General features: G+C 35.9%; 1 protein-coding gene across 1 annotated transcript in view; it reads right to left on the bottom strand.

Moving 5' to 3' along the window:
- The window catches only part of LOC106459132, a 14,523-nt gene extending 2,904 nt beyond the window's left edge, over window positions 1-11,619 (bottom strand). Inside the window, exons 1-5 of the mRNA XM_013918718.1 lie at window positions 11,451-11,619; window positions 8,477-8,697; window positions 4,202-4,344; window positions 2,018-2,172; window positions 606-684 (exon numbers count right to left, since the gene is read on the bottom strand). Coding sequence (XP_013774172.1) covers window positions 606-684; window positions 2,018-2,172; window positions 4,202-4,344; window positions 8,477-8,697; window positions 11,451-11,619 — 767 coding nt within the window. The remainder of the gene's footprint in view (window positions 1-605; window positions 685-2,017; window positions 2,173-4,201; window positions 4,345-8,476; window positions 8,698-11,450) is intronic.
- Window positions 11,620-14,502: the final 2,883 nt, after the last annotated feature.

Consider the following 14,502-nt stretch of genomic DNA (forward strand, 5'->3'; position numbering starts at 1 on the left):
TAAAAAATATACACTCTCGCGCACATGTTGTTGCTATGGTAGCTGATAGCTATTAAATAAATGTGTCGTGATATTAGATATATATATATATATGATCAGGCATTTCATCTATACTTCCATAACCCAGTTTTTATGATCTACTTACTTTCTTTCCTTTATTAACAGCTTAGCAAATTTTAACGTTTGTTGCTGTTTGTTGGTTGGTTTTAGAGCAAAGCCGTATTGGGCTATCTGTTGTGTGACCACCGCGAAGAATCGAACCCTCCCCCCTCCGAATTTTTAGCATTTTAAGTCCATAGACTTACTTCTGTCCCACTGTTTTTTTTCAGTAACTGTTTTCTAGTTTGGACTTAACCCCCCCAATAAACTCTCTAAATTAATTTCTGTCTGTTTGTCTGTTTTTAATTATGCACAAAGCTACACAAGGGCTATCTGTGCTCTGCCCACCACGGGTATCGAAACCCGGTTTCTAGAGTTGTAAGTCCGCAGAAAATTAATTTCTGGAGAAGGACTGATTCGCAATACGTTATAAACAAACGTTTGTCGGGCAATATGGTTCGATATTATAATACAATTATAAATAAAAAAGCAGAAAAAAACCTTACCCGTTCGAGTCTATCAACTGAAGACGCTTCTGCCCGCCATTATGAGCTACACAATTACTTACAAGAATATCAAACCCCGCTATAAAGGATATAAAAATATAATGCTTTTAAATTAAAATAAATTTGGTTGATTAATTATTACTATCACTGATGATTTAAAACAATATTATAGTAGAAAAATGTTTTTTGATTACTTGTTACACTATTCAGATTACTAAATACTCATTGATCATAGATTCTATAAAGTAGACTTAACCCAACGTTTACTAGCCTTTACTCTTATGCAAAGGTCTAGAATAGCCGAATGGTTAGCGTACCGAACTGTTTATCCGAGGTTCCGTGGTTAGCGCCCCATTATTGCCAAAAAAAAGAACTGTCGCGGGCCACTCACGTGTAAGTACAACGAAACACTATTACGTTTTACATATAAATATTCTGTAAGTATTTGTTTGTTTGTTTTCGTGAAATCCCACTGAGCGGCAAAGTGAGTGTAACGGACTGTCTCCGGTACGCTGACCGGTGGTTAAGTATGGCTAGGGTATACTTATAACTCTCGAGTATCTTCACGTGATATTCAACGAAGAAGAAGAACATCTGCAGCAAACTTTTATTTTGTAAGTTATACGTATAAAAATACAGATCAGAGACTATTTAATTGACGCGTTTTAACAACTGCAGTGCATTTACCACGGATAAGAATACAATGAAATATTAGTTGCCGAATTTAACTGAATGCTCACACGAGGGAGCATGACAAACAACAACAAACAAACAATGAAATAGTAGTGCCGAATTTAACTGAATGCTCACACGAGGGAGCATGACAAACAGTGCCTAGCATCGTAAAATATGTTTGTTATGAATACACTATCTCACGTAGAAGCGCGCTAAATAAGTATTAGTATTTTCAACATGAACATACTTTTATGCGACACATAAGTTAACACACCTAGAGTTCAGGTACAGCCAACCCTAATTTAAAACTGGTGACCAGAGGAAGAGTGAGCAGGCAGTAACATCCTCAGCTTATGTATCTATTAATCCACTAGCAGGATTGACTGACAGAGTTGCTAGCTCCACAGTACATAATAGTTAAAAGTGTGGAGCGTATTTAGCTATAATTCAGATCTTCAGCCTCGGACCTTTTGATAGGCAGTCCGGCACACTAACCACAAGGTCATGGCAAGCCAGGTGTATTGGATGTGATAATAAGATTCTAATCTTTGTAATTTATGTCCATTGTTAACATAATTCTAAAGCTAAATGTAAACTCAAGCTGGTGTGATAATTGTGTTTGTTTACTGCGTATTTTGTACTAAAAATCACGTGAACATTTTGTTAAATGTTAAGGAATAAACGTTATTTTCATTTCGAAATTTTGAAAATTTCTTAAAATCCATGTTCAACTTAACTGTTTTCAGTCTTCATATAGATGACCAAAGTTAATGGTTCTCCCACACTGACGGGACCATCTGTCCGCTGGCCTTTCACATCGAATCCATTTCTAATCTCCATATAACACTGAGGCGGGGTTAAAGTAAACACGACAGGATTACCGGGACTTACCCTGGATTAATATCAAATATTTAAACAAGTTTTGAATTAATTTACACCTCTTATGCTTTGTAGCTTCAATGGAATTTGATACTAATGCTTTAAATAAAAACAAGGGTACCAACCTTTGTAAATATATATATATATTAGGTAACCTTTCATCAGTTTATTCTTTGGAATTTTATTAGATCTGGTCATTTCATTTTAAAATCACGACAAACATCTTAAATAGGTACAGAGACATGAATATGCTATATTAAACAGATTTTGAAGTCTCACCATGTCGTAACAGTCCATAATGCCATGTACGTCATGTTCTATCTGACGAAATGCATTTTAGTAATAGTCCTGCAGCGTAATTTCTGTAGCAAAAGGTTTCATCGTGAGATTGTCATGTCAAAAGAACATCAACGCACCTTGTATTCTTTCTATAATCCATCTATTGTGTGAGATCGATGATTTACCAATGCCCAGCGACTTGTCCGGTATATTTTTGTATGGAATAGTGTGAATAACCGTTTCCTTCTCCACCTGCTTGAGGTATAAGAAGGTTGAACAGGAAATATGACTGGAAGCCTTATCTTGGTGAAACTTTGCCTTGTTGACCTAGTTTCCAGACGGAAATTCTTCTTAATTATGCTGCATACTGTTCTTGGGGAATGTGGACGACTTTTGCCACTGAACTTTGTGTTTATGGATTCTCACCTGTTATAATACTCTGCTCGCCAAGGCTGGGGTACGACTTCTTCCAGGTCTTTTTGTGGATGGTCCTGATTCCCCAGATTTATACATATCCCTTTTTCCAATGCCATTAAGTATACAGATATTCTAAACACCTGATCTGAAAATATCTTTATGCTCTTGGTGTATAAAGAATTTGCGTCGTATTTTATTATTATTAATCATTCCCAAAAGCGATCAATTTTCGGTGGCATTACACTACCTACGTAACGCCAAGCAATGGGAAAATGTAGTTTTGATGTGTTCTGTTCCACAGCGACCTTATATCGACTGTGTTCGTAACGTAACTTGCATATTTTCATTTTCAAAATCGTTTTAAGATAACATACTTCACTCTGTATGGTTATTTAGGGAACTCGTGTACATCAGTTGTTCTGTGGAATTTAATTTATTAGTGTCTAATCTATGTGTTTATAATTCATTTGCAGACGATTCATATAAATGTTTGTGGTATGCATTTACTCTGTTTCTATCAGTAATTCTAAAACATTTTAAACTATTTATTTATTTAATTATTAGGGTGTCGTATTCGTGATTAATAAAATTTTCAAAATAATACTAGGTTCAAATCCAAGACACGGCATGCAATTCTCATCTATAATATGGCTAATAACAAACGTATTTAAGAATTCTCAACTAATTCATGATTTTGTTTAGTTTTGTTACGTTATTTGAAAACAACTGAGTAGAAAAACGACATTGTCAGAAAACTAGAGTAAAAAAAAACAGTATAGGCTAAAAAACAGTGTTTTAAAAAGTATCAGTAAGTACATGATACTAACTAGAAAATTAATGCTTCTAGAAACGAAATTAGTCACAAAATCGGTGTTTATACAAAAAAGAAACGATTAGAAAAAAACAACAACAACATAAGTCTGAAACTAGTGTTTTAGAGAAGGGATGAGTGGAAAAACAACATAGCACAGAAAACTTACTCTCAGAAAAGGGGTCGACTTAGAAAACAACAACAACAACATAAGTCTGAAACTAGTGTTTTAGAGTAGGGATGAGTGGAAAAACAACATAGCACAGAAAACTTACTCTCAGAAAAAGGGTCGACTTAGAAAACAACAACAACAACATAAGTCTGAAACTAGTGTTTTAGAGAAGGGATGAGTGGAAAAACAACATAGCACAGAAAACTTACTCTCAGAAAAAGGGTCGACTTTTCTGCCTATAGTTTTATAACAAATGAGAAAGGTAAAGTTTAAACATCCAAATTACGAATTCCACTTTAAACGTTTCAATTTTAGTACATATTAACCCGTTTATTTTGTAAGTTCAGTTTTCTTCTGACTTACTCAACGTCCACAACAGGAAACGTGATTGTCTTCCGAAATTCGTAGCCATATTCACAAGTGACGCGAAAATGTTCGTCCCACTCTTCTTCAATTATTGGGTTGTACTGTATAGTGACCGTATTCCTCATACTCCCAGGAGTGATCTATAGAAGTATCACATAATTATCAGTATAGTTGTTAAATCTCATCTCATTAGAATGGCCATAGAAGTATAGTATTACACATGTGTCAGTACAGTAGTTAAATTACAAACTTATAAAAGTAACACATCAGGCGTATCAGTATTATAATTAAATTATATCTCTTTAGGATGGATATAGATGTATAGTAAAATATGCACATGTGGTTAAATCTCGTCTTATAAGGACACAAATTACTAAAAAAAACACTAATTCTACGTGCATGCTAATTCTGTTTTATCTGCTTCCTAAAATTATGTGAGATTGATGAAACGAAAATTTAAAGAACCACGTATGTTTCAAGAGTTTGTATTTGTAAGCCTAAAATAAGAGTAACACGTGTAAACGGCGAGGTAAAGTTGTGTGAAATGGACGATATGAATATCTTAGTAACAAGTAGACTTGTGGTTTGAAAGATTTGTTAGAACTCTTTCCAACGAAGAATATATATACAGCAAGACTGTATAGAGAATGACATGGTATATTATAATTTGCTTGTACTGTCGGCAGCCAGGGTGCCATCAATTCTGTGTTGATCACCTTCATCGTTGGCTGAGATGCAGTTACAAACTTGTACTGATTCCTTACTATGATTCACTGTATACGTCATACATTAGTAATAACATCGTTCTTCCATCTGCCAACATGTTGAACAATTTAATCTTGATACACCAAACATAAAACAATAAATACATAAAACCAGATGCTTAGACCAATAAACTATTTTCTTCCATTGTTTTTTTTTAAAACTGAAAAAGTCGTTGTTTCTCCTTCTTGTATATTCTGAGTAATGAACACGTAGTTTGTATACCAACACACAAGTCCATCTAATAATGCTTGGAGACGGCTTGAATGGGTAATGGAAAAAAACGTTATTATTAGTCTCAAAGTGGGTTCCTCATCATCGAATTTGAACACAAGCCATCTGGTATGTTAGTAACTTAAATATTCAACTTGTATTATCCAGACTAAGAGTTTTATCCAGTCGGTTTGAATGTAGATTCATCTGTAAAGATCACACACCTCCAGCTTTGCTCATTTTTAAGTAGATACATGTCTAATGATACCATTTCCTGCTAATACATATTTTACTGTTTCTGAGATGAAATTTACACCTATATTTATAGTGTGTACTCGACGGTCGTAAAGAACATACTCTAAGATACTTAACATCTCTTCATTGGAAAGTTTCGGTTGCTTACCTCGACCACTTCTATTATTGACAGTTACATTTTCATGCAACATCTTCAGAGTCTTACATATAGTCTCTACTGATACACGGAGTCTTGCATGGAGTTTCCTTGAATATCCAAAATCTCTATTTGTGCACGTTTGCTATACACTATCTTAGTCCTAAGATCCTTGAATGAGTATATATATATATACAACAATACGTGGCAGGAATTACCGGGGGTGCTCAGAAGCTTTAGCCTCTCTTCGCCCCTCTCGTGATGGTGGTGTGGGCTGTACTTGATTCTCGTTTTCGTGGAATGGATAGATACACTAGGTTTGATGTTTTGTGGTTTAAGCATGGCAGATTTTAAGATGCCTCAAGCAGTCAGGAGGAGACCAGAGAGCCTTGAATAAGGGTGATCCCGGATTCACAAATCAAACGGCCCCTATGGGATATAAGGTCTTTCAGGGCATCAGGGATCTTTAATTACAAAGCCACAGAATTTTGCTGTGGAAGGAAGCAGAAGTGCCCCGAAAAAGTATGCCCGGACCGTGCCCGAGAAAATTTCCGAACGAAAAAGAAAGTCAATGGTTGAGAAGACGAGGATTAGTTTCTCATAAGATAGCTGCAGTCGGGATGCTGTAAGCCTGGAAAGGCACGACTGTAATCGTCATCTTCACTATAATCATGGTAGGTTGAGTCAAAGAGATAGAAGTTTTCAGGTACTATAGTATCATTGGGTATAGATCTGAGTCGATGAGGAAGGTTACAGAAAGGTTGTTCACTGAAGGTAGGCAGTAGTTGTGGTTGAGTTTGTGTGGATTTTCTTCTTGCATGGGGTTTGGCCTGCGTAGTCTGGGTGACAAAAGTGGTAGTATTTGTTGATGTTGTTGCATCTTTGATTTCCGGGAAGTCAATCTGGGTGGTGAAAGTTCCTCGGCTTGTTTGGGTAAATTGGTCGGCAGTGGGCGAAATAGTGTGTGGCAACGCTTGGGTTGAAGAATTGTCGATTATTTGATGGGGCTGTAAGTTGCAAGGCTTGTCGACGATTGCCCCGGTAAGGCTTTTCGGCTTTGAAGTATTGGAAATAACACCTGTGATTGAGGATAAGATCTGCTGACAGTTTGGAAGGTGTGATGATCTTCATGAGTTAAGCAGTTTTGCCAGTTAGTCGGGAGCGGATCCGGTGAACTGCATATAACTTTGTGTTGGCCAATTGTTTGAGGTGTAATGGTAAGGTCGACGCCTCTGGGGAAAACTGTGAAAAGATGAGTTTTGCTTTTAGGAGTTGAGCAGGTCACACGTGGGAAGAAATGTCAGGGACTACAAAGATATATTAAGTCAGCATAGCTTGAGGGCGGGAAAAAAATTACTCCCCGTTGTAGGATCCTCGTCTTCGTGGGATCGAATGATATGCTAGGTTTAAAATGGTCCATGAAGGCACTGATTTGGCGCGGGGGGAAGTCGCAGGGTAATCCATCAAGGATGACAGGAGATACCGGCAAAGTCACAGGGGTGATTCAAAAGGCCTCTGGACAAGGACATAGCTGAAAGCACGTCTTACTATCTCGGCTGCTTGGTATGATCAGTGCATGAATGAGTGTAAACGACAAACTTGACAGTAATTTTGATTTAAGATCTTTCAGGCTTCGAAGAGGCCTGAAAAATAATCAGGGACGCTCAGAAAGAAGGTGTTTCTCTTCGACCCCAAACTAAATATTTATTGCCTAAATGCCTGGTGGCTTTATGAATTAACAGTTGGCGTTTCTTGATATTATTTATTGATGTTTACAAGGTTTTTCTGGCAAAGTTTTAGCGGCTGTGGTTATTGGCTTGGTAATCTTGTCAGACTAAGTTGCACAAGCTGGATGATGCCGCGTCAAGGCAACCGGGAGAAGAGCATCCAGAGCTGTAGACAGGAAGTAGCGCCGCAGGAAGGAGAAGTTACGTGCGGTAAGAAGGCTTGGACGACTTAGATAGAGAGAAGCTTTGTAGATATTGAAGGTCGGTGATTGTCCGGTGGCGAGAGAGACGAAGGCTGTGACCAAGGAAGTAAGTTCCAAGATAAAAGAAGACCGGAAAAAACTGGTCGTTAATCGTCAGTTATGGTTTCTAACAACGAATTAATTTGGAATTATTTATTATTTTAACACCACACATCTAGTTTCAGGAAAATAGTTCCCTGGTTATTATATTTGTATTTGTTATAGCAGTAAAGCCGGTGGGCTGATTGCTTTAAATATAGTTTATGATTAGTACTTAATAATTAGTTATTTGATATATCGTGATGGTACAACTCTTTTCAGGGTGGCTTGGATAATATATCCTATGCCTGAAGAACTTTTGTTGTGGGATGAAACAGGAGTACCCGGAGAAAACACACTTTCACGGTCAAGCACCGAATAATCTACTTGACCAGTGCCCATCCTGAATAGCTTTAATCAATTAATTGATTAGTAAAATGTATGTAGTTTCAGGAGTCATGTTTATTCATTTTAATAAAAGTTGTGTTAATTATGATTGGGTATAATATGACTGTCTGTACTTTTATAGGCTTACTACTGGTGTGGCACATTCTGATTCGTTGAATGACAACCAGTCGTATTGTACACTATAAACATGTGACTGTACTCTATGTAATTCCCGTAGTATTTGTCTTTTATACCCCTTTGATTGTGTTTGTGTGTGTAGACACTGACATCTTATATCTAAAACCTAAATATCAGAAAAAAATAATATTACAGGTGTCTTAAGCAAAGCGGGAATACTTGTTAATAGATTATTTATGGTAAAAGTGAAACGTACATTGCATTTCAATTGATTTAGAATTTAATATTTAGTTTTTATAGCAGTAGTTTGGGGTCAATCAGTACATGTTCGTATGATGTATCTCGGTTATTTGGTTACAAACTGTTTGATTACTCTTTTTTCATCTGGAAGACGATTGTTGAATTCATTCCTTTCGCCCAAAGTTCCACACCTGTTCAGCCTGATGAAGAACTCGTAAAGCTTCTCACCAGAACCATTAATGAAGACACAATCAGGGTCATGAACGTAACCAGTGCTATATATTAACCCGTTGAAAGAACCGTTGAAACGAACGTTGATTTTCATGTAATTATCGAAACAGTCTGCTGTTATATCTGTAACAATAAGTATTGTTCTATAATAATAATAATAATAAAACAGAATATCAATTCACTGTAACAATAACGGTATAACTTACAACAGAAAATAATATTGTTGATTTAAATATAAACAAATTCTTCGTGACACACATTTCTGCTCCTCCTAACGATTAATTTCACAAACATCAACGTTTGTTTCAGGGTCCGAAATTCGCAACATTTTTAATCATTCCTTCATAAAAACTTCTAACCGGTCTTTCAGGAAACCCATCTGGTCCTTATAAGGTTTAACTGGTCCACCCCAAAAACGTACATATATATTTATGTTAATTCCATTTATCAATTGCACGTATGTATGTGGACACTTATGTAACATTAAAACAAAACTCTTCAATTGAAAAGAACAGTTTTTAATTATATCACTCATGGAATGTAAATAATCTTTATTTTGATCCAGATGAACACACACACAGTAATGTGACTTGAGGTTAGTAATTTAATACCAATCAAAAGTTAAAGTATTTCTCAATTGAAATGTTATTTTTTCTCCCACATTTTGTTTCGATCTATCTCACCATTCACATGTTCCAGGAGTTTTCCTTTTCATTTTCAGACGTCATAGGGATTTTTCACAATGTTTAAAAATACGCCAGGGATCCCAAAAAGCCAGATGCTCCATTTAGGAGATTGAAGTAAAGAAGACACTTTCACGAGATGAAAACACAAAAACGGTTTTGGGAAAAAAAAGTATAGAAATGCATATTTTATGACAAGGTAAAATATGAAAAATTCTTAACAATCTTGTTGGGTCGATTAGATTATTTCTTTGCTATTCTAGTCGGCCCATGGGCCTCATAGTTTCTCAAGGCCGACTGAACGACTCGAACCTCGGACCCTGATTTGCTCCTAATAAAGTAAAAACAACAGATTGTAATGTACATAATACGAACTTCAATACCAGCTTTTTCACGATTTTGATATTTTAAAAAATATTGATTAACAATATAAATTCAGAATTTTAAAATCGTTCTCTACGTCCTCTGGTGGTTCAGCAGTAAACTTGAAAGCTAAAATACCAGGTTCAGATTACATAGCACAAATAGCTCATTGTGCTGCTTTGCGCTAAACGCCAAACAAATGATTAAAAATCATATTTTCTATAGATCGTATGATGCTACTTCAATACACCTATAGCAAGTTTACTCTATAGCCTTCAGGGAAACCAAGATGAATGGTTACGTGTATCACGTGAGAAGTCAGGGATAAGGTAATAATACTACCGTAATTCTCTGAAGACAGCTTAGTAATGAGGAATGATAATAATGTTATCGAAATTAAATCCTTACTTTGATGATTGAGCAAGTAATCCAAACTGAACTTAAAAGCAGTAGGCTTAATGTTCAACCGTTAAAGAAAACTAGTATCTCTTCCAGTTTGTCAGGGTTTGGGATTCACTGTTCACGTACTGTTTTTAAATACTGTTACAAATGGTCCATCTGTTTCAAAAGTTGTCAAACCCAGTCTATGTAACATTTCTTACCTAAGATAGTATTCTCATTCATTCTAATACTTGGTGGTTTAGCAAGAATTAAATTTATCGTATTATTTCATCAAAGATTATCAATTAGTTTTGGCAAAGTGGGCGTATTTTAAAAGAAGTTCAAATTCTAGAATTACACAGAACTAGGAACGAATAAACATACCACTCAGTTTACAGCACACACTAGAAAAACAACTTTTCTGATAGGTTGAAAAGTGAAATTGAGATACGTGCAACAGTACAAAACTATCGTACTATATTTTTAATATTTTAAACCTTGTTTGTAGTTAAGCACAAAGCTACGCAACGGGCAATCTGTGCTTTTCTAACCACGGGTATCGAAATCCGGTTTCTAGCGTTGTAAGTCCGCAGATTTTCCGCTGTGCTATTGGGGGGGGGGGGATAAACTTGTTATAATTAAAGTAAACCCCATGGAAGAAGTACACTCCAATGGTGGCTATCGTAAAACTCGGAAATTGTATTTTTTTCAAAGTTTGCATATGCTCATTTTTCTTTTCGATTAAATGAAGTTTACAAAATAAAACGAAACAAATTAAAGACAACAAATTACACATAATCTAAGTGATGCAGTATTTGTTTTCTGTATGAAAGCTCATCGGTCTGTTTTAATTTATGCAACAGGGAAAAATGTTTGATGAAAACGTAGATATATAACAATAAAAGAAGGACCTGGAACCCCCCCCCCCTCAGCGGTAAGTCTGGTGGGCTTTAATTATAAACTTGGGTTCCAATACCCGCGGTGAGCAGACCACAGTTAGTACACTGTGTAGCTTTGCGCTTAACAACAACCAAAAACCGCTCCCCTGTGACTCCGCGGTAAGTCTCGGGGCTTATAATGCTCAAAATTGGGTTTCAATACCCTCGGTGGGAAAAGATAGCACATTGTGTAGCTCTGCGCTCAACAATAAATAAACCGATAACTCAAGCGCTTTACAAAGTAGACCTTTCACCTTCAGCTAATTAAATAACATTCGGTGTCGTCCTGCATATCTTTGGTATACCTCCAAAGCAACACTTCTGTATCACTAAAAATAACTTCATTAACTTTCACAATTCCCATTCATTAACAATCACCCCTGAAACAAGAAAGTCTTGTTTCCCATTCATTAACAATCACCCCTGAAACAAGAAAGTCTTGTTTCCCAAAGCGCTCGAGTTATCGGGAATGTAATTCAATTAATTGCTTGAATAAAAAACAAAATCTCACAATCAACCCTTGGAATATTTTTAAGCCTGGATAATCCTGTGAGAAAATCATCGAAGTTTGGCCCTGGTCGAAAAGTGTCGTAAGGTTCTCTTGAATGCGTTATCAATTCTCCTGTCCATCTTCGTGATTCAGTTTCTCGTTGCAAAGGTTGTCTGACAGAAAAAACCATGCTTGTCTCTTTGGTTGATCCTGCTGCCACCCTTGTTAACTTATTGTTGGTTAGATTCTGGGCTCGACTATGACCAGTTGTTAGTGTTACCGATGTGATATTAAAACTGTTTGTTGAATCGCCATCTACTCTGGTGGATTTGATCCTACTGATTTCATCTTCTGACTACAACAGAACAACAACTTCTATAACAATGTTATAGTTTATTTCAATATTTGTTTATGTTTATACATTATTTCTATATACTATATAACACTAGGCTACAAACTACACTGTGCGAAGGGTAAAATGGACATTAGTGAAAGAGATATCCTAAGATGTAGGAACCTCACAGGGGGGTAAGAAAGAAAAAACGCACTTGAAATTATGTAAGTTAGCAAACTTTTGCATCTCTCTCTCAGCTAATTCGAAAATGATTGATACGTGTATATTATGTACAGTTGAAAATATTTTGTTTTAAATAAGCCGTCAGGGGAACCAAAATTACATCCTGAGCTTGGATAATTAGATATATCAACATACTTACGATTATCTCATTTATTCAACAATACACGTTAAATGAAAATAGTAAAAAGTTCAACAAATTGTCACCAGGCGGCTATATCTTTGTATCTTTACAAAATCAAACGGAATTTTCCTGATACGGTGTGTTGGGTTCAGAAAACATTTAAGTTTCTCACAAGAACTGACCAGACTTAACATGGAGTATTTATAGGAATAGGTTTGAGACGTTTTCGATCTTGAGGGCATTTTATGTATACTAAAAGCCCATGTCAGAGATCCCTAATAACCATTGAACAGATTGAGAGCAACCAGCCTCTAACGCTTGTAAACTAGGCGACTAACTTTAATCAAATAACGGGACTGACTGTCACAGTAGTTATAACATTCCCATTGCTAAAAATGCGGAACCTTTGACCTTTAGATCCACAGTCAAACACACGTGTACTAACCAGTAATTCACATCCGATCTGCTTATGAGAATAGACCACGAGCTGTTAACAAAAAGTGGCTGTGTGAAAGTTATGGAATACCTTAACCCTAATTAAAAGTATGTATTTAAAAAAAAGGACTGTGGTGATCACACTCGTTTCTTCAGATGTAACCCCACCTCTTCTAAAAGCTCAACGATAAGTCTGAAAGTTTATAACGATAAAATCCGTCATTCGATACCCGTGGTGGAAACAGCACAGATAGTTCATTATTTAGTTTTACATTTAACAACAGCCAAATAAACCAAAACCTCAAGCGTAACCTGAGCAAGGTGTATCTTTGTAAAACATTATAAATAATATTTTTCATGCCTGTTTCTTAGTCAACCCTTCTGATTTTCATTTGAATAGAAGTTTCATATAAAGTAAAAATAAATATTAAGAAGAGTCATTTCTCTTGAAAGTCATATATAACCGTCTATATTTTTCTTTCTTTTTTAATTAACCAAGCTGAAATTGTCTAAATAATTCATCACACCGAATGTTTAATAGTTTGAGTTGAAGAAAATATTTTAAATTTATCAGTTTTAGTATCTTTGTGTTTGTTCTTTCATATTAAATTAGCGAAAATTATATCTGTTGATTTTTTAGTAATACGTACGGTTTTGATAATATTTAATAAGTTAGCCTAATTTACACTCAATAACTATCACGTTATATTTACTCATCTGCCTACATTATCCGCGTTCTAACTCCAGTTCTAACCTCTCTTGATTTTTACACTATCAACAAGGTTATAAACAAACGTTTGTCGTGCAATATGGTTCGATATTATAATTCAAAAATCTTCCAAATGTTACAAGCAAATGAAAAAAAATAAAAATCTGAGCTATCTATGTTCAAACTTACATTACGATTTTTCGAAACTGAGGACTTTACCGATCTGATTATTTTGGAACGTCATGTAGCTGTGTTACCAACGAAAAGCTGATCACACCGTTTCGGGGCCAAGTTAACGGAAATAACGGACAGGATGTAACTTTATATGCCTACCTGAAAGCGTTTAGGTTCACCGGAAGCCCTGCTCTTTATTTAGAATGTGACATCCATATGTGTCATGGGACCTGTCCAGTAAGTAACCGTATTGTTTGAAAATTCGAGTTATCACACTGCGAACAAACTATTGTAGTTGGATGATGCTAGCGGACTATCAGGTTAGTTTGTTTGTTGTTGTTTTTTTAGCTCTCTGGCATTCAGGACCGGAATAATGCTTTTTTGTATCTTTGTTGAATTTCGCGCGAAGCTACTCGAGGGTTATCTGCGCTAGCCCTCTAACCTAGATAGACTAGTTGGAAGGTAACTAGTCAACACCAACCACCGCCAACTCGTGAGCTACTCTAATAGAATAGTGGGATCTGATCGCCATTCTTATAATGCATAAATAGTTCCAAATGTGCGAATTTATACTTTTTAACTTTGACGGCAACGGGGCATGAATCACGGAACCTCTGGTCCAAAGTACGGCATGTTAACTACTGGACGACGCTCGTCCCAGAATAAAACTTTGAGTTATAATGTAAATTACTTTAAGAAGATAAAGAGAAACGTGTTAACTTCGAAAAAATAATATATATATACAAATTATATATATATATATATATATATATATATTATTTATGGTATTACATGTCCTTTTAATTTCAGTAATTTTCACGTGCTTTAAATAATACTTTATATTTTACTATACGTATTTAAAAGTAGAACACTCAATAAAGTAACGCCATAGTTCTCCAAATGCATTTCCGCGATAACCTACATTAATTGTTGATAATACCACCACGTGGCGCACGCTGTTTTTGCTTTCTTAGTTCAAAGCAACACAGTAGGATATCTTCTCTCTGTTCACAGCGGAGAGTCAAACCTAGGATCTTTTGCGTTGTTAGTCTGTAAG

The sequence above is a fragment of the Limulus polyphemus genome, unplaced genomic scaffold (genome assembly GCF_000517525.1).
Source record: "Limulus polyphemus unplaced genomic scaffold, Limulus_polyphemus-2.1.2 Scaffold566, whole genome shotgun sequence".
NCBI lineage: Eukaryota > Metazoa > Arthropoda > Merostomata > Xiphosura > Limulidae > Limulus > Limulus polyphemus.